This window comes from Vidua chalybeata, chromosome 2 (genome assembly GCF_026979565.1).
Source record: "Vidua chalybeata isolate OUT-0048 chromosome 2, bVidCha1 merged haplotype, whole genome shotgun sequence".
NCBI lineage: Eukaryota > Metazoa > Chordata > Aves > Passeriformes > Viduidae > Vidua > Vidua chalybeata.
Genome location: NC_071531.1, coordinates 66,631,883 through 66,659,500, shown reverse-complemented (window position 1 = coordinate 66,659,500; position 27,618 = coordinate 66,631,883). Strand labels below are relative to the sequence as shown.

General features: G+C 40.7%; 1 protein-coding gene across 1 annotated transcript; it reads left to right on the top strand.

Moving 5' to 3' along the window:
* On the top strand, positions 1-26,609 carry DPT (dermatopontin). The gene is made up of 4 exons (XM_053935029.1): positions 1-303; positions 9,642-9,767; positions 19,429-19,536; positions 25,246-26,609. Exons 1-4 carry the CDS (start codon positions 5-7, stop codon positions 25,310-25,312), a joined length of 600 nt encoding a protein of 199 aa, XP_053791004.1. The 5' UTR covers positions 1-4; the 3' UTR covers positions 25,313-26,609.
* The last annotated feature ends 1,009 nt before the right edge of the window (positions 26,610-27,618 follow it).

The window sequence follows — 27,618 nt, the reverse complement described above, 5'->3', positions numbered from 1 at the left end:
CAGGATGGACATTTTCCTTCTCTGTGTGTTCCTGCCTCTGGTGACTGTGGCATGGGGCCAGTACAGTGACTATTACTATGGTCCCTATAATTATGGAGATAATGATGAATGGGTCAATGTGTACCGGCAAGGTTTCAACTTTCAGTGCCCACATGGGCAAGTGATTGTGGCCGTCAGAAGCGTCTTCAGCAAGAAGGAAGGCTCTGACAGACTTTGGAACTATGCCTGCATGCCAGCATCCCAGAGCCTCGGTGAGCCGACAGAGTGCTGGTGGGAAGAGATCAACAGGGCAGGAACGGAATGGTAGGATAACCCCAACAATCCCTGGAGGGCACAGCCCCAGTAACCCCTGTGGAATGCGGGTCCTAATGCTGTGGTCAGAGCAATGCAAATGCATATGAATGCCATGACAACCAGCAGGCTTCACTGCCTTAAGACTCTTTAATCACAATGCATGGGAGCTGATCAGCATCAAATTTGTCTTCTCTGTAGCAATTTCTTGCTGGAGGGTGTCAGTGTCCTTCCTCAGCTGTGAAGTGGTTTGATATTGCTATTGTTTCAATGATAAGGAAAATAAGGCAAGCACCTAGAAGCGAGGAGAGCATAAAGCCCCTCTTGAAAAGTCACATTGAATCAGTGACTAAACTGGGAAACAAATTGCAAAACTCTTCACTCCATCCTCACACTCTTATCACTATAAAAAATAATATCTGTATTGCACTGGCTCTTTGCTTTGTGTTTTTGTTGCTAAGCTTTTTGGCTTAGGCATAAACAAATGCTGTTTCTAGTTGTGCTGTCACTACAGGAGCAAAAAATCCACACTAACAAGCAATGATGGTAGCATATATATCTGCATGGTGATAGCAGAAGTTCATGTTAATTCCCTAATACCGTCAGTTTGCTTAGATAAATGTTACATTTTCCATTAACCTTGGAGGCAAAGGTGATCACATTATGTGGAGACAATAATTTCTGGAAATATGTATAGATTTCATATTTGGGCAGAATATTTAATTATTTTCTGGGTTTTTTTAATGAAATGGGAAACAGAGTTTTGAACAACTCTGGTATATTCTTTGGACAGAATGAAATGCATGCAGGAATGAGTATTTTCAAATACTTGAAATGGTTTTGTAACAGAAATTGCAATGTGATTTTTTGAATTTTGTCATATGGGAATAGGTTAGCAATGAAATATGAAGTTTCTGCTTTTTAAATGATTCAAAATTTTGTTCTGAATTATTCATACTCTTTCATTTACCACATGACACATGCCTATGGCTGATGCAATTGCTAAGGGAAAAAACTATTGACCCTATGTTTAATTTTGGAATAAGAATTGAAAAAAAAGGGGGAGAGCTGCAAAACAGGCAGAAAGAACACATTGTGATAATCTGGGATGACTTCTTCATTTTTTATACATTGATGCAATTTCTATTTATTGCATAACAATTTTGAATTAGGCATTTCTTTTTGTTCAAAATAAACTTACTCACTTTCTAAAAATCCCTGGCAGCAATTGCTCAAGTTCACTTCTCACAAACAGGATACTGTATAAGTCTATACAGAACATTTTCTTCTGCTATGTAACCATTCATCACCGTGCTCTGTATGGTTAGCATGACTACATCCACAGTATATTATTTGAATCTTGTTTCCTTCACCTCTTAAAAAAATCATCTTTTCACTTTGTCCTCTTTGGTGCCTACTTTTTTCCTATAGCAACCCCTTTTTTTTTCTCCAAATGTATTTCTTTTCCAACCCCTCTTTGTTTATCTCCATTTCTCTCCCTTTACTAGCTTTTGGAGTTATTCTAGTATTTCTTCACTAGCTCACCTTTCCAGACCAATATCCTTACATCTCTCTCCCCCTTCCCCTTCCCCTTCCCCTTCCCCTTCCCCTTCCCCTTCCCCTTCCCCTTCCCCTTCCCTTCCCCTTCCCTTCCCTTCCCTTCCCTTCCCTTCCCTTCCCTTCCCTTCCCTTCCCTTCCCTTCCCTTCCCTTCCCTTCCCTTCCCTTTTGCAAAGGTGAACTTGTGCTCCTAGTTACTTGGGCCATTTCCATAAATCCTAGCTAGCTGTGCCTGGTTAGATTCTGTAGTTTTCACTTTTCCAACTCCAGGGCTGAGCTAGTTGTGCCTACAGTGCTTCATGGAGACAGGCTTGCAGTACACAAGTACATCCCTGGTCATGCCAACACTGCTGCCCAAGAGCCCAGCAGTCTCATCCCAGACTGGAATGAAAGTGTAGGTCAGTGTAACCTCAAATTAATGTGATGGCACAGATATATCATGGGGAACCTTTGAGAATCCTGCCTTCTCTCTGGGCATTCTTACTTCTCATAGGTGCCCCTCTTCTCTCTCTCTTCCACATCTACCTCAGTGCTATTTGGAGCCATCCCCAGTTCTAAAAAGATTCACCCAATAATCAAATGGGACCACAAATATGAGTCACCATCTGTACCACTAGCTCCTGCTTGGCCAGTTCTCTTCCTTGATGATCTCCCAACAAACCAATCTGTTGGTGAGCGATACATCATTCACATGTCAGCTGACACAGCACTCTGCTGGACTTGCTAGTTCATTTTCCCATCCTTGTAGAATGGACTCAAATATTCCCTCTTCAGCTCTGTCTCACAGAGTATTTTGTCTCACCTTGCACACCACATCCAGGGATATTCAATTGCTTGTACCACCAGTAATTACAAGTCTGCCAAGTTTTTGCTAAATTTTGCAGAATCAATCAGGTCAGAAAAGACTAGAAATCATTGAGTCCAGCCTCTGACCAAACACTACCAGCTCAGCTGAGTGCCACGTCTGGTCTGTCCTTAAACACTTCTAGGGATAGGGATGGTGAACTTCACCACATGTCCAAGCTGTGGGCTGCCAGCTTTTCCAGAAGTATGCTGTAGGACCCAGTGTCGAAGGCTGCTACTGTGCTGCAATTGAGACTTTTTAGTCTTTTCCCTACCTTCACTGAGCAATGAGAACAAGCTTGCTCTTGAATCTTTTGTAAAATCCCTTTTACTTAATAATAGGTAGCAGCTATGCCTTTCCCTCATCCACACACCTTCATCCATGCTTCTGCTTTCAAGCTGAACATGTCTCCATTCTTTTAGTTCTTCTCTGGAGGTTTTATATTCCAACACTCCTAAGCAAGCACTGATCATACCTACAGCTCTTCTCTGAATTCCCTCTGGTTTCTCAGCCAGAACCCTGGTCAGAAAATCTCGACTGGCAGAAACACACACACACAAAATAACCTTTGACATATTATGCTTATGGCATTTCAAATTTCAAATGGTGATTTTCAAATTACGATTCCTGACTGCTGTGCAGCCGCACATTAGAGACAAACTCAAGAGAGGTTTCTTTAGAAAAGACAATAAACAAAGACAAGCTTAAGAGATAAAATGAAGAGGGAATATAAAAGAGAGAAGAAAGAGTCTCCAACTCATTATTTTCTTTGGCCTTCAGTATATGGGACAAAATGACAGAAATGGATGGGGGGACCACAGGGATAGGAGAGTTGGGAGCAAAAGGAGACCACTGGCAGAACTTCCTGGTAAGTTTACTTCCCACTAACACTAGGGATTATACAGATTTAGACAATCAAACCATAAAACTTTGAATCTTTCTCATAGAAAAAAACAACTCAACAGAAAGAGGACAATGACACGGATCCACATTAGGCATCTAATGCCTAATAATGCTTAGTTTAGGGCCTTTGCCTCCTCCCAGGGTCAATGGAGAGTACTCTAAAAATTGCTCTCTGGGGCACCCCATCTCTTTCACAAGCAGACTCATGAAGACCAATCCCTTCTGACTACTACCTAGAATTACCTAGTGGCATTTCAGAATATATCTAACTATGGTGCTTCACTGCCTAAATGCATCCCTGAAGTTAATAATATATGTCCATACACTTCTGAAGAGGTTATGTGCATTTGTGCTTTGCTGAAAGGACATAAGAAGTTTTGAAACTGTTACAAGACTTAAAGGGAAAATTGTGGCAATAGATTGGATCAGGTGATCAGGAATGCCTTCTCAGCCTCATTAATCTGTGAATATTTTTAAAATTAAGTACATGTGCAAAGACTTTGTTGAATCTGTTTCAACACCTTAATCCTTCAGAGTAAGGTTAACTATCTGCTAACCAATATGATATTCAAAAGAGAGAGAGCAACTGGGAGCAAGAACCAGTTCCTGGATAATTTGGAAATACTCATGTCCAGAATAGGGAAAAGTCTCCAGGGCATGCCCTGATTCTGCAGTCTGTCTACTGCAGAAGTCCTCGAGTCCTTCTACTCCTTCTAATTTTTATGCTGCAACTTCTCAAAGAATCCTATCCTTTCAGGGAGCACAAATTTTATGTTATCTCCATTTATACTGTAGAATTGTTGACCTTGTTTAAATACTTCACCACCTGAGGTCTGAATGATTGAGGGTGAGACTGTTCTTCACTGCTTTGTTGAATACTACAGTTGTCTACAGACAAGTCTCTGAACAAGGGTTTTAAGAAAAGCTATTTTTCTTGCCTGAAAACTATCATACTAAAAGACAGGGTTCACACAAACAAAGGAACAAAAGCTTGCAAGTGAAGACAAGCAACTCTTCCCTCCAGTAAAATAAGTTTGGTTTACACCACATGATACAGATGAAACCATGCCACATCCTCAATAAACTTCCAGTTAGCTATAAAGGAAAAAGGCCTTTAGCCTTGGCCTCTAGCCAAGAGATATTTAATCCATATTTATTGCCTCTTTTCCTTGTTTAGACTTCTGAGAAAATGTTTAGATGGGACTTGGAAAAAACAGATATCTGGATTCTCCCTCCCCACTCCCATTCTCTCCCTCCTTTGCCCACAAACTAGGTGCAAAGACAGACTACTGAGCAAAGGATCCTCCTGTTGAGGCTCTGGCAGCACACCTTGGTATATCAGTATTTTTGTTCCCAATCTCTGACCAATCCCAGATTTCAGATCTGAGGCTGTATTATCCAAACCCAATAATCCAGCTGCTCTTTGAAAATGTTCCCATTTAGCACAGCTGCAGTGGACTGAGTCCAGTGGGAGCATCTGAGGAGAAGAGGAATGTTTCTGTAGAAAAAGAGGTCTCATCAGCTACTGTCAAGAAGAAATCACCAGGCTGAAAAGGGCCTTGCCTTCCCTTGGTCAGGGAGAAAAAAGTAAATCATAAATGCCCCCTAAATGAATATTGCTGAAGATATTACAGAGGTTGCCTTTGGCATGTGGAAGTCATAACAACATGTCTCAGCACCCCACAACATATAGGGAAGACTCCTTGTAGAACTGGCTTTTGGAGACTGCCATGGCCTAATCAAACACATAAAAGTTGTTCCCTATGTCTGGGTGCCAGAGTTGCAAGTGTCCTGAGCCTGCCCTCAGCCTCTTATGTCTGCCCATTCACCTGTAACAGACTGACCATTGAATTAGCTCTCATCACGCAATTAATCCGATTACACAGAGGGAGGACACTCCACAAAGATAACTCAGGAGAGCAGTATGGGGCCTCCTCTCCACAGGGACATGGAATGACACTCTCAGGTTACCCTGTTATTAGGAACAAATCACCCTCAATGCAGCCAGACACAGTGCCAAATGAGCTGTGTGTCAGCCTCTGCATGGCTCTAGAGAGCTTCAGGGAGCATGATCGCAGTCAGTGCAGCAGGAATTCAGTGCATTCTCTAACAGCTCCACTTCCTGCAGCTTAACCTGGGCTTCCCTAGGCAGATTTGCAATGAACAGGCTTCCTCTTTGGGTTCTCATTCACAGGATAACATGCTGCTGATGTACCTGAGGAACAGGGGGCCTCAGAGGGAGGTTTACCAGCACAGCACCAGCATCCAGCACTAGGTGGGGCACAATACTCTGGGGCTTTGCTTAGCAAAGAGCAAAATTAAGGTGCAGGTGTAAGTCTAAAGTGTCACCAAAACTGATTCTATTGCTCAAAACAATTATATTGTTGTAAGCAATATTTGTATTCAGTCTGGCAGACACCTGTTGAGCCAATGAGGAACACGCTTGGCTGCCGAGGTTGTTACTGATGTTCGCAAATGATGTGGCACAATTTAAGTGGATCTATAGGGTGAAACAGGTCATGCACAGATCCAAAATTCACATATGCATTTTAGGTGGGTTTGTTTCACACCAGCTCTTGTTTGGTCTCGCAGGTGAAAGCTCACCAGTGAAGAACAAAAGCAGTTCTGACCTGAACTAAATCTGTACCAATGAAAGATGCATGCTTTCATTGCTTTCCATGACAGAGCTCAGCTGTACAACACTCATTAACCAGTTCAGAAGAAGATTTGGCTGAGAGGTTTTTCACAGGAATCGCAGTAGGCTAGGAAAGTCTCAGATACCATATCCCTGTTACTACACAGAACTCCTCCCAGAATAATGCTTTCTATGGAACACTGCACGCATTTTCCACACCTGTACCCAAGGCAACGGCAACTTCCCATCCAAGAGCACCTGATCTTCATCACCAATCTTCTCACTCCCTCCCTACCAGCCAGCTCACCTCCTCTTCTCCCAGTACTAGATCCAAAAGGCAACTCTTCACACTTGGCAACTTGAGCCAACTAGAAAAAGAGAACCTACCCACTGCTAAGTTTAATCCCACACAGTCCCAGCCAGTTTCTCACGTTCTTCTGCATTCACTTTGTAAGAAGCATTTTCCTCTCTTCTTAGCAATGTCAGGATTTCACGAGTGAGGAGAACCCGGTCGCATTAACTCTGAATACTGAACTACCCTTTATAGTAAAAGTTCTAAAGAGTGGGTCTTGTGAAAATAAATTTGATGTTTTGACTTGGCTATAAATCAAAGTTCCTGATTCACTAGTTTTTATTCACCCTACTTGCTTCAGGATTTGCTGTGACAAGAATAGTGAATTCAACAGAGAAGAAAAAAATTCTGCCATATTAGTGCTGTTTTCAGATAAGTGCATAGAGCAACTGACTGAAAAGGTGTGTGGGGAGGGGTTGTTTGTTTCCCTTGAAGAATTACTTTCTGCTTGTAGGAAAGTGGCCAGCTGGGAAAAGAAAAGAGAAGGAAATATTTAATATGAGCTCACAAATAAGCCCTCCAAGTTCTGAGAGTATCTCTTCATTTTTGAAGGAGTATCTGGATTTTACTTGAAAACTAGAAAGATTAAGGCAAAGGCATTACGTTTTCTCAAAGGCATTACATTATCTCAAAGCTAAAGAAAATAACTTCAACGTCACTATTATCTTTCTTTTGCTAAACCCAATACTCAGCTTGAATAAGAGATTACAGGACACTGTGTATGAGACAGGAGCAAAGAGAGAGAATTGAACATGAGCTTTAAGGTGTATTTCAATTTTTACTTTGAATTATGTTAAAACAAAACTGCAATTTAATTATAAAACATTACTTATGTCCAGGTATACTTTCCATCTAAGAAACTAACTTTTAAGGCAACACGAATTATCTTTTTTAAATCAAACTTATGATGAGAAGATAGAATCAGAATAAAAAATAACCTCACCTTCCTACAATCTGGTACCCAAATGTGAGTGCATGTAAATATATGAGTGTTATGCTAGCTAGGTTTGTTTCCCAATTCACTATACAGAGATGTCCATGAGCAACACCTCTTTCAAAATGAATCTTTCCATCACAACTGGACTATATTAGTAGAAAATAATGTGTCAAGAAAATAAAAAGTCTTGTAGGACAAAGGCAGTGGGAAAGAGGACAGGACTTCCCAGACTGAATGTGAGCAGGTGGGAAGAGAAAAGAAGGAAGAACCTCCCACAGAGACAAGTATGAGCAGGAATATCAGATGCTGATCTGATCAGTGGGGATGGAAAGTTGCAGGGCAGTGTTGAGCTTCTGAGAGGAAATGGAGAAACAAAGTGCTCCCAACATTGCACCCTATGCAAAAGAGCTAGAAAATCTCCCAGGGGCATGAGGACTTGGGCAGTACAAATGCAGATAACTCGGAAGGGTGAGAGATGGAAGATGAGGCACAAGTTTGTTGCTATTTTACACAGTTTAATGATCATCTTGCAACAGGTACAACCAATCCCTATACTGCAGTGTATCAACCACTCTTCCATCAGGATAACACCCATCATCTGCAGCTATCCAATATGTTTACACAGAGTCTTAGCCATATGTTCCTATGGCCTATGAGCCAAAAATCAGAAAAACCTCCTATCAAAGCCCTGCTGAAATTCTCTGAGTGAAAGCCAGACTGCCATATTTGGTGTGATACCATGGCAACTCAGAGTCCCCATCACGACTGAATTCTGATGGTCCTTGAAAGAGTCTCACAGAGCACAACAAGTACTGTGGCCCCATCAACATGGGAGATACAGGGACACAAACAAAAGTAAATACTCTTGTCTGAACAACAGAATGCAGGGGAAGAGACAGAGAAGAGACCCTTGGGTTCAAAAGTGAACACTGAAAACTAGGCAGGGAAATTCATCACTGCAGTGGTCAAAATTGATCAGTTTTTCAGCTTTTGCATACTTCAGCTTCATGCTGTCTTTGCATGTACTAACACCCCTGTACATAAGTGAATGACTTTCCAAACACCAAACTCCGCTAGATGACATGTTTTCCCTTCAGGTCTTTAAAATAAATAATGAGGTCATTGAACGAAACTAAGGGAGATTTTTGGTATTTGTTATACATACAGTTACTTCTGAAAGGGTCTTTCAGATAGATCATTGTAATTGATTTTATGAAATATTAGAGAAAGTTTGCTGCAGGTTTTCCTTGATGAGAGGAAAAGAAATAAAAGAAAAAGTGATGGAAGAAAGAGCATTCCCATAATTTGCACGACAGGGAAACAGTGAGGCCAGGAGCGTGCTTGAGAGAATGAGCACTTGATAGCTGAACCATGACCTGTCTGTTTTCACGAGCTCCTTGTCTTTAGTCTCCAAGAAGCAAGAATCAAGAAGATTACCACTTGAATTACTTTGGGGTAATTGTTGTAGGGTGTGCAGACAGAAGCGTGCATGCTTTGAGACCATGTCTATTCTACCTGGAGGCAGTGATTCACTTGTATTACCGAGCACACAGAAAGCATGGAGCAGCAGATTTTTCTTTTGAAAATCCAGTCATAAAATTTATGTGACTCTTAAAATTCATAACATCTGAATTGCAGTTTTCCTTATGTGATTGCTGTCAAATAATGATTTCATCATAGCCTAAATGAACTTTTTGTGGCAGAGTAGTTGAAAAGGTTAGTTCAATAAAGCCCAAATCCTCAAATACCAACAGTCATAGACAAAAATATTAATGGACTATTTGAAGTCAGTCTTATGATTTGTAAACAGTTTTGTAAAATACCAACACCAGAACAATCTTCTTTCCTGGTTAGCATACTAGAATGATTAAATACTTTAGCCTGATTAAATATTTTAAGTATAACATAAATGTTAAGACATGGTTAATTACTGCTGCTTTCTTATAGAAAATAGTTACTCTATACAAAGCAAGTGGAAACTACTTCTCAGCACAAAGTCAAACCCTCAACTTGCACTCTATATCAAAAATATTAATGTTGTTTTGAGAAATGCTTGAAACTATCAAGGCATCTAATACCATGTTTTCCTTGTGTGTTCTCCTCTTTCCCCTCATTATTAGGTATCAAACCTGCTCAAACAATGGGCTGGTGGCTGGTTTCCAGAGTCAGTATTTTCCATCAGTGCTGGACCGTGAATGGCAGTTTTACTGCTGCCGCTACAGCCGGAGGTGTCCATATTCCTGCTGGTGAGTTCAAGTAGACACCAAACCTGTGATCCTCTTTCCCCCAGCAGTGCCTGTGAATGCCTTAGGCTGCTTGACCTGTCAGAAACCTTGTCTGAAAGAGTTAACTGTGCTTTATGGAGCAAAGCATGTTATTTCCAGTCTGCTAGAGGATTCTTAAGGATCCAAGGGCTAAGGGAAAGAGTAAGGGCTTAGTTAGACTGAACAGCACAACACAGTAGCTGGCCTTCAATGAACAGCTCTGGGGATCAACATCAGCCTAGCTGTGCTGGAAACCATAACAGAAGTCTCCAAAGTGGAGTGACATTTTCCCACTATAAATCCAGCACATTTGCTAGAGTAGGAGCATCTCTGTGCTACACATTTGTGCCACAATGACTTACAAGAGTGAACTTTTCCCACTCACCTCAGAAAAAATATTGGTAGTGTATACGACTATGCTTTCTCTCTCAAAACTGTTTAATGATCAAAGTCAAAATGAGCTACTGGTCATAAACCTGAAAGAAAAATGTGGTCTCATCTTAGCAGAGTATCACAACTAGTACTGGCAACTTAATGGAGACTGTGAAAAAATGAGCTGTGCATCCCAAGCTTCCCAGTTTCTCTAAAACACACCACAGCTGTGGTTTCTCTAAATTAAGACCAAAGACAGGAGAAGATTGTGTAGAGGCAGCTTGTATTTCTCCTGTCCATTCTGTTCAAAAGAAGTAATGATTTTATGATCCAGGGTTACATTCAGCTTAAATTTAGCTATTTTCAGTGATACAAAGAATAACCTGCCTACATTTAAGGAAAAACAACAACAACAACAACAACAACAACAACAAAAACCAAACAAAAAACAAACAAACAAAAAACCAACCAACCAAAAAAAACCCAAAAAACCCCACAAAAAAACCCAAGAAAGTAGAGGGAGAAAAAAGTAAACCTGTGCTTGAACCCTTTTTTCCAGACCTCAGCTTTGAAGGAGGCTTCCCATTGAGATGCATACAAACTGTTTATGTGCCTATTGGTCTTATTTGGCTGTCTGGCTAATGGCCAAACACAACAGCACTGCCTTGCTTTTCATTCTTCAGTCTCTTTGCAGCCAGGAGGAAAAGAAATGTTTTTATTATCATTATTTTAAATGCCTTTAAATTATAGGAACTCTGTAACAAAGTCTTTGAACATTCTTCTGAACATTCCTCTGCCGCCTTTCCAGCAGACATTGCCTATGGATGTTCCTTACCTGGAGGTTTATTTACATACCTGCTCAGGCTCTTCCCTCTGAGGGAAACTCACTCAGACTTTTAAGCAGTTCTTCCAATCTCTTGTACTCCCCTAATATTGCATACATTTTCAGAGAGACAACAGAAATCTCTGGTGTTTTTTTTTTTGTTTTGTTTTTTTTTTTTTTTTTTTTTTTTTTTTTTTGTTGTTGTTGTTGTTGTTGTTGTTGTTATTGTTGACAAATCTTCTTCCCTCAGATGTTGTCTTGACAACTGGGAACAGCTTTGTCTCTGCTTTGCAAGTTGGCATTCAGAGTAAGACAAATCCTAATGTAAATGTTTGGGGTTACTGGAGTCTTTAGTTTTCATCTCAGCTGCATACAGACCCCTATACTGTCCTCCTATTTCCAACAGTGACAACGCTCCATTTTTGTGCTTGGGAAAGAGATCCTTATGTAGTTCACCTGCAGTTCCATGCAGAAAAGGCAGCATTTCAAAAGCAGGTGAAGCGTTTTTCCCTCTAAGCAGGGTAGAAATCCCATGTACTTACATTCTTCTGGGAGGGGAGTGCTGTAAAATTGGTAGGAAGCTGTGTAACCTGGCTTGTGAAAAGTTTCTGGTGCATAGTTTGTGATTATGGGTTCATTAAAAAAAACATTCTGCCTTTAGAGTTAGCAATGTGTATGTATATAAGCTCTCTCCACATACAGTTACCAAATTAGGATGTTAGGGTCTGGATGGACAGACAACTAGATGGGTTAAAATATAATGGTTTAACAGGATCAGAGGGCAGTGGTTAAAGGGTGATAACCTGCCTGGATGCTTGTCCTGCTTAATATCTCTAGCAATGACCTTGAGGAGGCAACAGAGCACATGCTGGCCAAGTTTGCATGTACTGAGGGGTGCAGCTGACATGCTTGAGGGCAGGACTGCCAGTTCAGTGGGATGTAAAGAAAATTACTTATTCTATGAGGACAGATTGCCCATTGAGGCTCCTTGGAGGCTTTCAAAACTGAACCAAATAAAAGCTGAGAAGCCTGGTCTGACCTTGTGGTTGACCCTGTTTGGAGCAGAGGGCTGTCACAGAGACTTTTTGAAGTCCTTTTCCACCAGAGTTATCCTGGGATTGCACACAGGAGGACTTTTTTTACTGGAGGATCCACACCATGCAGATAAAGTCTCTCCTCCATAACAGGGGTCTCTTTTCTATCATCTGCTAGGAATGGTTTATTTTCTGGTTTACTCTCTTTCCCTGCCTAGACAGAGTAGTAGTACTCTGGGCGAGTGCTGGTTGTTATGGTTGTTATATAACCAACATGAACTTCACTGGGATAGTGTGAAACCCCATGCTTTGGACTCAATTTACTCGTGGAGTCACAGATGTGACTTGTCTGAGTTGCTAAATTTCAGTGTACAGAAACCAAACTTCCCATCCCCTAAGCTCAGGAGATCTCACTCACAACATAACTTTCATTGGCATTTCCAAGCTGTTGTCACAATACCTTGTTCACACATCATGCTTCTGGTCTGTATCTTGCACTGGTTAACATGCACTTGACAGAAAGAATATGTCTTCCAAACAAATTGCAAAGTAGTTCTGGGCTACCATGAGTAAGACCTCACATTGTATATGCATGTGAGACACAACAAAAAATGTGTGTGTATAGTGTATCATTATTTATTGCAGTTTCTGCCCCAAACGATACTAGTGTTTGCTCTGTTCCAAGAACTCATTGTAAATAAAGTAATTGTGGAGAATTGACAATCAGCATGCTGCTGACTCTTATTTTTTGGTTGGAGAGGCTTATTTTCATGCAAAGGCTTCTATTAGTATATGACTATGTGGAAAAGTAATACCAGGAAAGTGTGCAGTGATGGTGGTACTACTTTGTGGATCATACATTATACAGGAAAATCCATATTCAAAGAAAATCCATGCTGCAGAATTTCTCAGCAGCCTTGATTTTTAATAAGCAATGTATCCTCAAGTATGAAACCAGATGTGGGCAGAAATGCATTTTTAAGAAAACTGACAATCTTGAGGTGTGACAAAACTCTGTTCCAAATTAGCTCTCACCTTGGGTATTTGATTCCTTCCTCTTCCACTTGACTCCATACAGGCCCCTCCAGTACACATAAAAGCAGTAAACCAGCTGATCCTTATATATGGTTTCTCTTGCCTCTTCTGCTTCACATTCCTCCTGAAGTGAGATGACCCTACAATGAATAAAGACAGGTTTTTCTTATGTGCATGAGGCATACAACTGATATGTTAGAATTTGCCCTGGTTTTTGCACCTAGAATATTCCTGTGTTTTTTGAAAACTGCTAGTATTTGTTGGAATACTAATTTATAACACCATCATGTTGACTGAAACCAATGCTTTGCTTTCCCTTTGCTTAATAAAATGACTGAAGTCAAAGACATGCAGGAGGAGTTTATTTGTTAGCATTTATATCCTTACTCCTTCAACCCTCTAGTCCTGTTTCACAGCTCATCCTCTTGCCATTAATTCCCAGTTTTCCTCTGCAGTAAGCTCATATTGAAAATAAATTTACTAATCTTTTCCAGTCTCATAGTTTTGCACTTGCTTTGTAAATTTTTTTACAAGTACTGAGTTTCCTTCTTCATCATGCCAAGACTTGTCATGGATTCTGCACATTTTTAACATACTAAAAATAATTAACATTGCTCACAGGAGGCAGAAAAGCTCTCTTTACTTTACCTGGCTAGGGATTGCTACCACAAATAAACTGTGTGCTGATTTACACCATAAAGGAAGCAAATCTATCACAGATGCAGAGACAGTGTCACTAAGTGTTCCCATTAGAGCTCCGATTTTTCTCTTTGCCAGAAAAGAAAGCTTGACTCCATACTCTGAAAAGCAAACACATGTCACAGAGCAGCCCCAAGTCTGCAGACTGTTTATGACTGTTTCCCTTCTCGAAACAACGAGCAGTTTAAATGCCAGAAGGTCTGTCTGGAGCTGTGGCTGCTCTCTGTCGTGGTGACACTGTCCAGGCAACAATTACATTTTCCAAGAGTTATGGGGTTTAAAGTACTTATTTGTTTTTCTGACTCAACCTGCCACACAAGACATACTGAAAATTATGTGATCCTATGCAGGTTTCTCAGAGATAACCAGTAGCAGAGGTACAAATCCAAGAGGTGAACTCAGAATAGATGTTGTGGAAACATGCGGTTCTGGACAACCCAATTCTCCTCCCCTGTTTTTCCATGTCTAAAAGGTATTTAACTGTTGGGGGGGGTTGATTTTTTTTTAATTTTTTTTTTAATATTACCCATCAAATACAACCTTGCAGTTCAATCTGCAGGACCTTCTTCCAGAGACATTTTAGGAGAAACACGTTTATCTGACATTGGAAATCTGGCCAAGTTATTTTGGACATCTTTCTTGAGGAACAGGCACAAGTTGCCTTGAGCTTTCTGCTGCTGCTTGTACCTGCATTGCATGAGCTTGTGCAGGTCTGGAAGAACTGTGCTCCCATTGTGCTGGCCTCCAGCCTTGTGGCTCCTCAGCCCTGGGAGGGCTTGTGGCTTTCAGTGCAACACAGTGGGAACACCGCAGCAGTGGTGTGTCTGTGTGAATCTATGGGCTCAGAGCCTGGAGCCTGAGCTCCAAACACATGACACGGCCACACAAGAGAACTTCTCATCTCTACAGGAGCTCCAGGACATCTCTAGTTCCCTGGGAGCTTGGCAACCTGGGATATGTACTTAGAGCAGTTGCTGGAATTTCTGTAGACAGCTTACTAAGACCTTCTTTGGCTTTTCAACATATGATGCATTTTTAAAAGCAGATGACCACTGTCTTCCAGCTGGAGGAAGAGTTGAAACTGATTAAAGAGGCATATGATTCCCATGTTCATTGAATGTAACTTGCAGGCTTTTGGCTCTTGAAAAAAATTTCTCCTTTAGGAAAGACATACTCTTGAAGCACTTGTAAACAACATCTGAAAGTAAGGCCATAAAGTCAGGAGTGTCAGAGGACACTCCTTGTCCTCAAATGTCAGAAAGTTAATGTCAAAGCTTATGTCTTCCTCTTGAAATGGAACAGCTCTTTCTTTTGGCTGTGGCATTGTTAGAGGAAGAGTTCAGCCACAAAGAGGGAAATGAAGGTTAAAGAGAAGCCATTAATCTTGTTAGCACTGTAATTGCACAAGAAGAAAACAGCGTAAGATATTCCAAAACCATGTACTTATGATCAGGGAATAAGTATATTCCACAATTGGAGCCAGAAACTGTTCTAACACTAACTATCTCTCATATTTTAAAAGACTCATTTCTTTTCTCTGCTTGGCATCTGAAAGCAAGGCATACTTACAATTCTCATTTATTTCTTTAATCAGCAGGCTGTACATATTAAGGCCATCGGTGTGACTTGATCTTCTTATTGGCAAATAATGGACTCATGATAACTATTTCTGAAGTCAATTGTTAAAAGAGTGCCACAGATCACTGTAGATTAGTACAAAACCTTCTTCTCAGTGCTAAATGAGTAACTCTGTGTTTTCTATTAATCTCTACCATAGCAATTCTTCACCATGGAAAATAAACAACACAGTTGTTTTCAGATTAAAATAAAAACAACAGTAACCCTGGTAAAGATTTAATGCCTTTTTTTCAATACATATCCTACCCTGAGCAAGATTTATAGGATTATAGTGAATTATAAAAATGTGTGGATGGCTGGAGCAATGTAAACCACTGAAAAGATAAACCATTCCACATCAACCCTATTCTAGCTAAAAATGCCATTATGAAAATACCTTTTTCTGTCAACTTTTCCTGCTGTCTCACACACAGGCCAAACTATTTACACCCCTTATCACAAGATTTCCTTTCCCAGTCCTTAACACAGAATTACCTTGAAGCACTGGTGCTTCAAGTTTCTTTTGACCAAACATCATACACCCAGTGCTATCCAGAAGCAGATTTGAAAAGTATTACCAGAGTTTCTGTTTTCTGTATTTTCTTGGAAACACATCATACAGACTGAAAAGTCTACCACTTGTTAAAGGTCTCACATTACTCTTTTCTCCCCTACAAGTCCTTCCCCAAACTTAACTCCTGTGTGTGTATCTGAGTTTAACAAACTATTCCACTAAATGCACCCTGCTGGCCCCTGCCCCTCAGCGTTTGTTTGGCACCAAATTACTTAGTGCCTAGAGCTCACAGTTGCTATAACACACATCTTCTCAGAGCTGCTTTGCAAGCCTCTTTCCTAAGGTCCCCTGTCATCTACCCCCTCAGGCACCACACACACCCTGGCTTGGTTATACAACACCCCAAACAGCAGCAGCAACCTTGGGCACTTGGCAATTCCCAGGCTTCTCACTGCTCCCCTAGCCCAATTCTCTTTGCTATGAATTCAAAGCCAGAAGTGCTTACAGGACACAGGTGGATGGCTTTTCCCACCTGAAAAGCCCCTGGGCAGGAAAATCCTCACTAACCAGGGCAAGAAGTGTCTCACACTTGTTTAGTGACTCCTCTTGGGTACAAACCATACATTGCCACACGTGACTTACAAATGCTATCATGTTTGTAAATAAATTACATGTCTGTAGGGCCATGGTAGGTGGCTCAGAACTTGATATGCACTTTGTATTCATTAGTGACTAAAACATTTAACATTTTCAGTTAGGTACTTGATAATAAGGGCACAGACCAAGCTACAACAAAACCTAAGGGAACCACTGTGCTGTGTCAGGTAGATCCCTTTGGGAAGACCTTCAATGGCTGTCTTTAATGACCTTTCTCCCCTTCATGATGAGAAAACCACATACTGACTATCCCTATGCATTAAACACTAGGGCATCTCTAGGGCAGGCACATTTTCTGTGAATTACCCTCAGGATTCAAAAAATTGAGATAATAGAAAAGGAATGGGACACACCACAGAGCCCTGCTACATGGATGATCAATTGCATTTCCGTCTAAAGGACACAGTGCAACCCAGACAACTTTGAAATGCAGGGGCTTAGGGGAACAGTTTCAGAAATGAGTACAGAAATCATCAAAGAGAAATTAATTACACAGACCACACAGACTCATGTGAACTTGAACATTGCTGTCATAGCACTATTTATAATTTTTCTCTCCAGAACAAAAGGAACCAGTAGGCATCTGCCTATGAAACAAGGCACAGTTCATTGCAGCTCAAGTCCCCAAATAATTTTTTTTTGGTAATTGCATAGATTTGCTTTTTAACATTTCTTAGTGGAGGAGCCTTAAGAGGCTGCATGGTAATGTGGAGAAGTTAATACAGAGGGAGGGGAAGATGACAGTAGCCAGAAAGAAAAGAGAGGGAAACTAAATGAAGACTCCCACTGCACTTCAGAATAACACTGCATGCCTCTGCTAATGGTCTGTGAGACCATAGCAATTCAGAAGTTTGTCATCAGATTTACTTTTCAACTGAGAGGCCCATGAAAGAAGTTCAAAGAACTGACTCTCAGTACTGTTTCTGAGTAGAGAAAAAAGCAGCTTTTTAACCTTGTGTTGTGCATACTCTCATCTGCCCAGCACATACTGCTGGTTAAGATTACAGAATATTTTCCTTGCTGAGTGCCAAACAGATGTTCTGAAACACATTTGGTAGAACATACAGAAACACATGTCTTAGTGGTTTCTCATAATAATAGCTAAGCAAAGTTTCAAAACCTGGAGTTGATGGGAGAGTAGCAAAATTAAATGCCAGGCCATAGCTGGTCTTCATTTTAAAAACCCTCTATGACCCTGGATTTTCTGAAGATGTAGTATCAGACAGTCAGGCTTCAAATTAGTAAACTAGGTATAGGGACTCTCCTCTGGCTGAGTGGGCAGCATTCATGGTTTCTTCTCTTTCTCCTAGTCTGCAGCATCTGTCTGCATGACCTGTGAAATACTGCTGTTATTTCTTACCAATGGCAGAGCACCACAAGGGCTTTGCACATCTATGTGTCCTTGGTCAGAACTCAGAGAACAGACACTGTGACCAGGCCTGACTTTCTGCATCCCAAACACACTCTGGGATGGATGTCCTTGTACTATAAATCAGAATCTGTGTGGTGATTTTCATGGCCAAAGGAAAGGAAGTATGAGAAGAAGACATATTCAAAGAAGTTAACTGATTAGACTTGAGGCTATTATAAGGTCATGCTTGAGTTTCATATGCAGACACATTTTTCATTTGTCAAGGAAAAATGATTTGTTAGCAATGATGTTGTAACTGAATGATCTTTTACACTCAAAAGCTGAGTATGACCTGGAAAGCACCCTATTAGCCCAGAGTACCACAGTTTTCAGGTAAACTTTCCACTTCTGAGTTCTCCAACAGTTACAGGTTTGGACTCCAAAAGCACCCAAAGTACCTCATAAAAACTCAAGCCCATCCCAAAAACTATATTCCTAGTGAGTAAAATATTTAAGCCTGTGCTTAGATTCCACTGATTTAACAAAATGTAAATATGCATGAGTGCTGGCTGGAATGTGCTTCAATCACCTTCAAGCATCATTCAAGTACTGCTGCTGGGTTGGATTAAGTCAGGAAAAGGTTGACAGGATTTCTGTAAATGTTTGTTAACCCTCTTAGTCTCCACAGGAGTTGGGCTGTTTATTTCCACAGGGTCAGCATCTCCCTTACAGGGGACCTGATGCTTCTCTTTGCTGTTTCAGAGTGAAGCTGCCAACTCCAGTAGCAATTCCCATGTAACATGGTGTAATACAAGGAGTGCCAGGTTTCCATTCAGACTTCTAGTATAATGTTGACAGAAAGTACTGGTCAAGCTTCCAGCCCCTTCCTGAATCTGCTCATTATCTGTAAAATGAATTACAGTATTACTTGCCTATTTCCCAGGGAAGCAGCAATCATAATTTGGTTAATAATTGAAGAAGCACTTTGAGGTTCTCAGATAAAATACACTACACACCACTGTCCAGGCCCATATTTTTACATTATAAATTAGGCAGAAAGAGGAAACAATAAAGAGTAATGGATTAATTGTTACATGTACTTAATACAATTCATAAATGAATAAATGCATAGAGTCGTTTGACTTGGCAACATTTACTGCAGTCTACAGCCCCAAACCTAAGAGATTCACAAGAGGAAAATTTACTGGAGCAAATCCCTGCAATAAAGACATAAGTAGTAGGCGAGTTTTATCTTCTTGTTCAGATTGCTTTTATCCCAGAGCTGCAGATGTATATACGCACATTCCAATACTGCAGTTTGCTCTTAACTGTTCTAAAGTTGCTGAATTTTATTCAAATAGCTACCTGAATTAGATGCATAGAGGAGAAAGGCAGTCTCATGAGACTGTATCTTGTAGTGCTGTTAAGAAACAAGAACTTTCAAAGAGGCAGGAGAAATCTACTAATTGAGTTGAACCCATTCAACTGGACTCTTCTATAAGATGGCAAATTACAAAATCTTCTTTTTCCTTAATGTAAAGGTTAACAACAGAATATCCAGGACACTATAGAGAAGATATGGACATGATGATGTACACTTACGACTATTACATCCGTGGGGCAACCACAACTTTCTCTGCTGTGCACAGGTTTGCTTTTCATCTATTTCATTAGAAATTTTTAAAATTCTGTCTTTTATATTTCCTCCAACAGTGTGTGGCTACACACCATGTGCTGTGGTACTCAGCATCACGCTAGTAATTCTGAGGAGCAAAGTTCACAGTACATATGATTCATTGTCCAGAGTGGTGTATCAGGAGCAGGGCATGCTAATGGGGATCATTTGACATTTCCATCTGAACAGTGAAAAATACAGCAGTGGTAGGTTGGGCTGAATCTGACCTTCATCAAATGCAACAGATCTTCAGTATACTTTCTCACCTACCTCTAGTTGGAGCATATTTCATTGAGCTCAGTAAAAACACCCTGTGCCTTCAGGGAGTGAGGGACCTATTTTGGTCCACTTTTCTTTGCAGAGAAGCAGGGAATCTGCCATCATGCAAAATTAAGACCATACAAACTGTGATGTGAATGCTTTAAACTGCCCAATCTATTTCAGCACAATTCTAACAGATTCAAGCCACTCCAGGAATTCAGGCAGTGCCAAGCACCTTGATCCCTTTCCAGAAAATGAGTTAACTACATTTTCTTGATCAGTCCTGGTCATTTCTTGGCATTTGCTAGTCCTCTTGGGAGAGGCCCTATGGCTAGTGAAGTTGTAGTCATGCAAATGGATTCACAATTTTTCCATTCAGTTAAACAGGAATGTTTATCCCTTTTTACTATGCACAACTGTAAAGTTTTAAACTTTGGGTTTAACATAAATCCTACACTGTTGTCTGCCTAGGGCTACAGAGATCCTAGCAGAGCAGGTTTAAGAAGAGTGTAAGCAGCCACTGAAACCTGATTGTGGGAGAGGGATCTTGATTCTTTTAAGCTGCCCTCTAATACATCAATCATGAGCTATTTCTTTGCTGATGTCTTTTATTAGGCACATCAGTCCAGTATATTAAAGCATTTGTTATCAAGCAAAACACAGACAGCAAGGCAAAGTGTGCTGCACTGCTCTGCCAACACGGGCTACATGAGAAGGGGGAGTGAAGAGAGAAGTGGGAGCTTAAAGACATCAATATTTCAAAGTGTCTCTAATAACACTCAAAGCAGCCAAAGTGCTTTTGTCACTGTAACACTCTCAGTTTGCCAAAGTTCACCATAGGGATCCCTCAACCAACAGGTCACCTAAAATAAAGAGGCTTTTCCAGAAGTGACAACACATTGTAAGACTGTTGCAGGTCCATAACTGTAATTTCCTGGCTAAAATACATTATCCTGTTTATTACCAAATGGAAGCCATGTCTGCAAATTCTTATTACATGTGGAAGAATAACTTTCATAGATACTCGACTCAAGGGTATCTATTTATCTCTTTAGATAAAGAAATTACAAGGTCATAAGGGACAGCCCCATTCCGGGCTTTTCATCTTAAATATTTTCCAGTACTGTCCTTAATCCTTGTTCCTCATGGCTGTGGCAGAGAGTAGGGGAAATAATGCAGAAAGTGCATTCCCCTGCAGCTGGATTCCAGACTCCATCGCATGTTGACCAGGGTGAAGTCTGGAATCACAAGGACAAGCCGGGAAAACAAAGCAGCCAAGGTAGCCTATGCCTGTGAGCTGATTGCTGTTTCTGGCTGCTGAAGAAAGCCTTCAGAACAGGGTGCCAGTGGGGCAACTGGTCAGGAGCAAAGGCAGCATCATGGGAATGTGCACTGGGACCACAGTGCCTGGAAGAGGAAGAAGCCACCAGCACACCTTTGTCCTATCTCTGCTCTGGTGGCAATCATACACCTGCAACAGTAGCAGGTTGAAACTACAGAGAAGATATTTTGTGAATTGCAAACTAGAAAAGTTTTCTGCACCAATGAACTTTCTGGTCCTCAGCTTCCAGAACAACCAGAAACAATTTATGTTGCCAAGAGAATGAAGTGAAAAAAAAATCTTGTTACACCAGTTCAGAATTCAGATTCAGGCTGTAACACTCCTCCTGAGCAGGATGAATCACAAAAGTCAGCAAATTTGTCATTCTTAATGATTATTTGCAGTCCATGAAGCAGAATAGGAGCAGGAAAAAGTCTTCTGAGTCTCAGTCTGCCTGGAGCATGCACATTTCCACTTGGTTTTGTGAACATTTTTAAATTCCTCTTCATTTTCAAGCACATTAAACTTGTGTCCCTCCTATTTTGTTCACATGGACAATGTTCTTGAGCTAACAAGAGGCAAGAAAAAGCCTTTGAAGGTATTTTAGTTTAAGCTTTCCCACTTCAAACAGGTAGGTATTTTTAGACTTCTTCAATAAACTTGCAGAAATCATATCTATCCTTCCTACTTCCTAAGACATTGCATCAGTGAGGCCACTGTTGATACAAGGACATTTGAGACAGCACCTGATGCTTATGGCAAAGAACATAGAAAGTTTAGAATTATGCTATCCTCAGCAACACTTCTGTAATCACTGTGAGTTTCCATGCCTGTGTATCAGGAATGAATGAGTTATTGTTGATCATCAAAGGTTTTAACTGCTTGTTTGGGGAGAACAGACTTTGGAACTGATTACTATTTACATTTTCCAGTCTCATTTTAAATAGGTCAAAAGGAGAAAACAACTGTCTATAAAGCAAGACAAAAGCATCTGGAAAGAATTAGAAAAGGCCTGAAGTATCTCTGGGAGCCCATTCAGGAGTGTGGTGATAATACTGATGCAGACAGGATGACCTAAGGACATAAATAAGGGAATATTTGCAGGGAAGAGCAGTATCTGTATCAGACAGACTGATACAGTCAAATTTCAGAGAAGGACATGGGCTATCTGAAGCAGGCTGTAAACAACTGAAACTGCCCCCATACACATACACATTGCAAACCTTTGGCAAAATTGTTTCCAAAATTAAACCCACAAACCAAACAACATAATATCTTCAGCCTGAGCTCTGAAATGTGCCAAGTGATGATGGTATGGCTTTCTGGTGGAGCATTGTTAGGTGGCTGTGATCTGGTTGGATCAGTCTCCTGAGTCGAGAGAGCACCACTGGAACACTTAGAACCCAACCTGCAGCAAGTACCTTGGACAGGGAGGTGGGAATTACCAGGTGTTCTTGGTAAGAGCCACAGCTTGTCCTTCGTTATACAGTATAAAAATAGCACATGCAGACTGTCATAAGCTCGTTTCTTTTACAAAACTGTTCTCTGCGTCATTTGTTTGGGTCATCTGGATAGCCAGTTATTTCTTAACTGCTCAGATATCATTACTGAAAAATAAATTGACAGCCAGATACCCCAACAGTAAAGTATGTTTGAAATGCCCAGACAAACTGGACATCCACCAAGCTCAGCTGAGCTAAATTATAGGGTATTTAAGGTCCATAATATGTTTCATATGACTGAGGAAAGAGGATTTTGTCAAACTCAATATGAATAGGAATTCACAGAATTTTTAAACTGAATTGGAAACAGATTATTCAACAATATTTGGAGATAAAAGAAATTGCTCTATACAGCAAAAATTCAAATCTGACAGCACATGACAGCTGGAAAGCAAAAGTGACAGTCCAATATTGATTCCCAAAGCCAAGGAAAATGCATGAATTCAGCAACTGGGAGGGGATGACACCTACAAACTGGTGTTAAAGATCTGCAAAGGCAAGTTCAGATATATTCTAGTGTATGCCTCAGAAGGCAATTCCTGATGGCATCTGCATCCCCATTGGTAAACTTGTAAGATCTACAAATTGAAACATGCTAATAACTACTGAATTAAGCACACAGCAGCAATACTGCAAAGTAATTGCCTGCATCCTGAGAAGCTGGGCATATATGCTTGAGTTCAAGCACAAGTAACAGGGGAAAAAAGGTAATATGCCATAAATGCATGACCATGTACACATATGCTAGTGTCTGCAAGTCCAAGCTGAAATGACAGCTGAAATGAACAGAATTTCAGCTGAAATGAACAGAAATAATTCTGTTCCAGTATTTTAAAGCATGTTATTAATTCAGGTGACTAAAATACATTTCTTTTAAAGAGCTTGACTTTTAATTTCACAATGTCCTATTTTAGAAAAACTTCTTGACCTAAGATTTTGAGCTAAAAGTCTCTCTGACAATGGGTGCTGTCTTAGCAGACCTTAACTTTCCCTGATATAATCCTGTTTTCCACAAAGGGGTCCTCTTTATTTTTTATCTCTCTTGGTAAGTTAGTGACCAAAAGAGTAATAACTGTCTTTGAAGAGCATGCACATAGACCAAATAAGAGATTCTTAAAATAAACCTAAATATGAATCTTGCATTTCATTAACCTTTGGTAACAGTTTTACAAGAAAATTACAATTTAAAACGTCTAGGAAAGATCTAAAGAAAACTAAAGCCAAACACTACATAACTGTTATATCATACTTGCTGATGAGCATGACACAGACCCAGTTCCAAATGACACTCAGGATAAACTTGTTAGCTTAGCAGCACAGTAAATTTCCAATTAAAAAACCTCAGTTAACGAAAGCTGCAATGAGACATTTTATACCTACAGGGTAGGTACAAAATGGATACCTACAGGGCTTAAGAGTCAAATTAGTCTTATTCCAGGACAGAGTCACCCGGTCAATGACACCATGTAAGCACAGTTAATACCAAAATCTGGGCTCAGAGGTCTCAGCACACTCCCAAGAGGCAGCAGTTTGGCACCAGTTTGGTGCAGGTGTCTTTAAATGCAAGCTCCTATTAAATCACCCATTACCAGCATTACCCATCCCATGCCTCAGCTTTAGGACATCACTATTAGCAAAATTCAAGCTTTCAGAAACCTCTTGGAGGACTACCCATTATCAATATAAATGACAACTGCCATCTGCAAGGACTGTAGTTGGGATCTAAATTCAAGTTAGCCAGAATCAAGCAGCCTAAATTCAACATTCCCTTCACAGCAGGACAGTATTTGATCCTCTGATCTCATGCCTGTTTGTCAAAGGAAAATTTAATGCACAATAAGCTAAGGAGGAAATTATATCTGTCACCTGTTGTGGCTATTGGACACTAAGTCACTGGCCTCCACTGTTGAATCCCACTGCTTCAGTCAGGCTTCCACTAATAATTCTTAGGTTTCCTATCACTCTCTTGAGAGAGAATACCAATCACAAACTGAGAAGAGCATAAACTCTCCTTACATTCATAAATGTTACTCTTCTTCACATGTGACTTGACCAAGGATGAGAAGTGAATTTCATTTCTCTCACTGCTGATTCTTTCAGATCTTTGTTAAAGGACACTAACTGTAAGACCTAGTAGTGAAAGACATTAAAAAAAAAAAAAGAAAGAAAGAAAGTGAAATTTGCTGTATGGATAACACCCCTCTTAGGCATAGCTTGCAAATCACCCAAGTACTTTTCACTTTTTACACATTACTGAACAATATATGACGTGACAATAACTTTTGACAGAATTATCCTTTTCCTCTTGGTCACTGATTAAAAGTTAATTCAGGACTGATCACCATCAGGATTCATTGTCTTCAGAGCCCTACATATTCAGAGAGCTGATTTTCTTATCTTGTAAAGGAGTGTGAGGGAATTGTAACTACCACACATATTTAATGTTCTTTTGGCTCTTGAAAACACAGAGCACTCAGATGAAAGTCAGTTAATGGCAGACAGATGTTTTTGTTGCCATAGTACCTGGTATAAAGTTACTCTTATTTGTATAGCATGTTCTGGCTCACTAACACCTCTCTCTTGTCTCTCTTTCATGCAGGGATCGTCAGTGGAAATTTATTGTCTGCAGGATGACAGACTATGACTGCCCATTTCAAAATGTTTAAAAAGATTGAGTGTACTCCACTTGGAAAGCTTGGAGACAGACAGGGTGGGATGAAATTAGTGATTACAGGAGAAGATCGATTAGGCTCACAAAAACGTACCAAGACTTTTCAGCTGTCTGCTGAAGACACAATTCTTTCCCTCTGGAGCTAATACATGAATTGCCAACCCACATGCTTGCAACAGTGAATTCAGAGGATTCTTTCAAGCTGCACTGACACTTGTATCCCTCAATTAAATTTGCTTATGACATACATGTTTATGATACACAAATCTATGGCATATGCACAGTTACCTTTCTTATACATACATATAGCCATTCTAAACACATACACCTTCCTTTCACACAGAAGCTCTATATAAATGGCTTCCCAGCACCATAGCCACTCCGAATGAGGTAGAAACATACTATACACTTCCCAGCATACACCAGACTTTCCTGTCTTCTACTTCATACTTGGAACCAATCCAGTGACCCCCTACCAACTTCTCAGAGCTGGAAGTGTGCAGAAAACATCACTGGGAGGTGTCTGATGGGCTGCACCTGGCATTACCTGTTACAGCCCTCAGCAACAAAGGCATGCCCACATGGGGGAATTCTGGGTATTTACAACAGGAAGACATCAGTATCTGATACAAATGAGAGTAGATCTACCAATAAAAACAGAAGACTAACCCAGCTTTACTGAGAGTCTCTTTTATATTGTCTTAAAAATCTCTGATGACAAAACTAACCACAAATTCTGCTGTGGGCAAACCCAGGAGTAGGGCAGGCCATTCACTCTCAGTAAATATGGATATCACATTCTTCAGGAATCTGAATTTCAGGTGGATTTGGTTTCCACTATGGGTGCCTGTGCAACATCCATCTTCCCTTGGTAATACATTCTTGGCTTAGAATAGACAAATAAAGTTAGTGACCTTAGTTCCTCCAGTTTGCAGATCCTATAAAGTGTAAATTGACCATGTTTCAACACTGCACAGCACTTGTGCAGCTGCAGTCCAACAAGAAAGACTATTGATCAATTTCAGAAAGATCTGACGTAGGATATTCACTCTTGAACAAGCCAGAATTTAGGGTTCAGTTTCTTAGTTGATGAATTCAATAGTGAACTTAGCAGTGGCTTTGGTGCTGCTGGCTCAAGGGCCATGATGACCCCATGTGCCAATTTAAGGCTGCAAAGTTTCATAGGAAACTGTGGTGTCTGCCAGTGAGTTTCCATATTTCAAGCATTTTTAGCATGTTTAGAAGCATACCCTCTTGTCCAATAAAGGAATGATAGGTTTTGCTTTGCTGTAGCCTTGTTCTTTATTGATTTTACTTACGCCAGCTTATTAATTTGTGCACAAACAAACCTTCTGTCACTCTCAGAGACTATAAAGGTGATTAGGGAGTTCTGTGAGAACCAGTTGATGAGATATTTAGATAACAGTGAGAAAGAGAATTTGATAAGCTTAGGGAAGCTGGAGAAGCTTGATCACTGACTCTGGTAGATAGGCAAAGGAAGCCAAAGAACTCCAAACAGTAGAGTACCAGAAGAGAAGGCACTCATGCCAGGGAATCAGTGGAAAAGGCTGTGCACTAAAATTAGGCACAGGAGGTTCATCCCTGAGAATACCTGCTCTAGACAGAAACCCATCTCCCACACAACTTTATCTTGACTACTTAGGTTGCTCTTCATTCTGTGTGCACACCATGGGCTTATGAAGGCCTCTGAGGGGACAGTACTTAAGCTGTACTCATCTTAAGCTGGTTTAAATTTACAGAGCCACAGAAAAGAGCAGTTCTGGTCTCTTGTCCTGGAGCTGCAGTATCATATTGTCCCATATCATAGAATCGTTAAGGTTGGAAAAGACCTCCAAGATCGTTGAGACCAACATGTGATGGAATGCCATCATGAGAACGACACCATAGCACGAAGTGCCATGTCCAGTCATCTCGTGAACGTGCCCAGGGATTATGCCTCCACCATCTCTCTGGGCAGCCCATTCCAATGTCTAATCACTTTCAGTGAAAAAAGTCTTGCTGATGTCCAGCCTAAACCTTCCTTGGCACCTCTCGTCCTTGTCTCTGGTTGTGTGGGAGAAGAGCCTGACCTTCACCTTGCTACGCTCTCCTTTCAGGTAGTTGTAGAGTGATAAGGTCACCCTTGTGCCTCCTCTTCTCCCAGGCTGAACAACTTCAATTCTCTCAGCTGCTCCTTGTAGGACTTGTGCTCCAGACCCTTCACCAGCTCCGTTGCCCTTCTCTGGACTGACTCCAGGATCCCAACATATTACTTCTCATGAGGGGCCCGGAACTGGACAC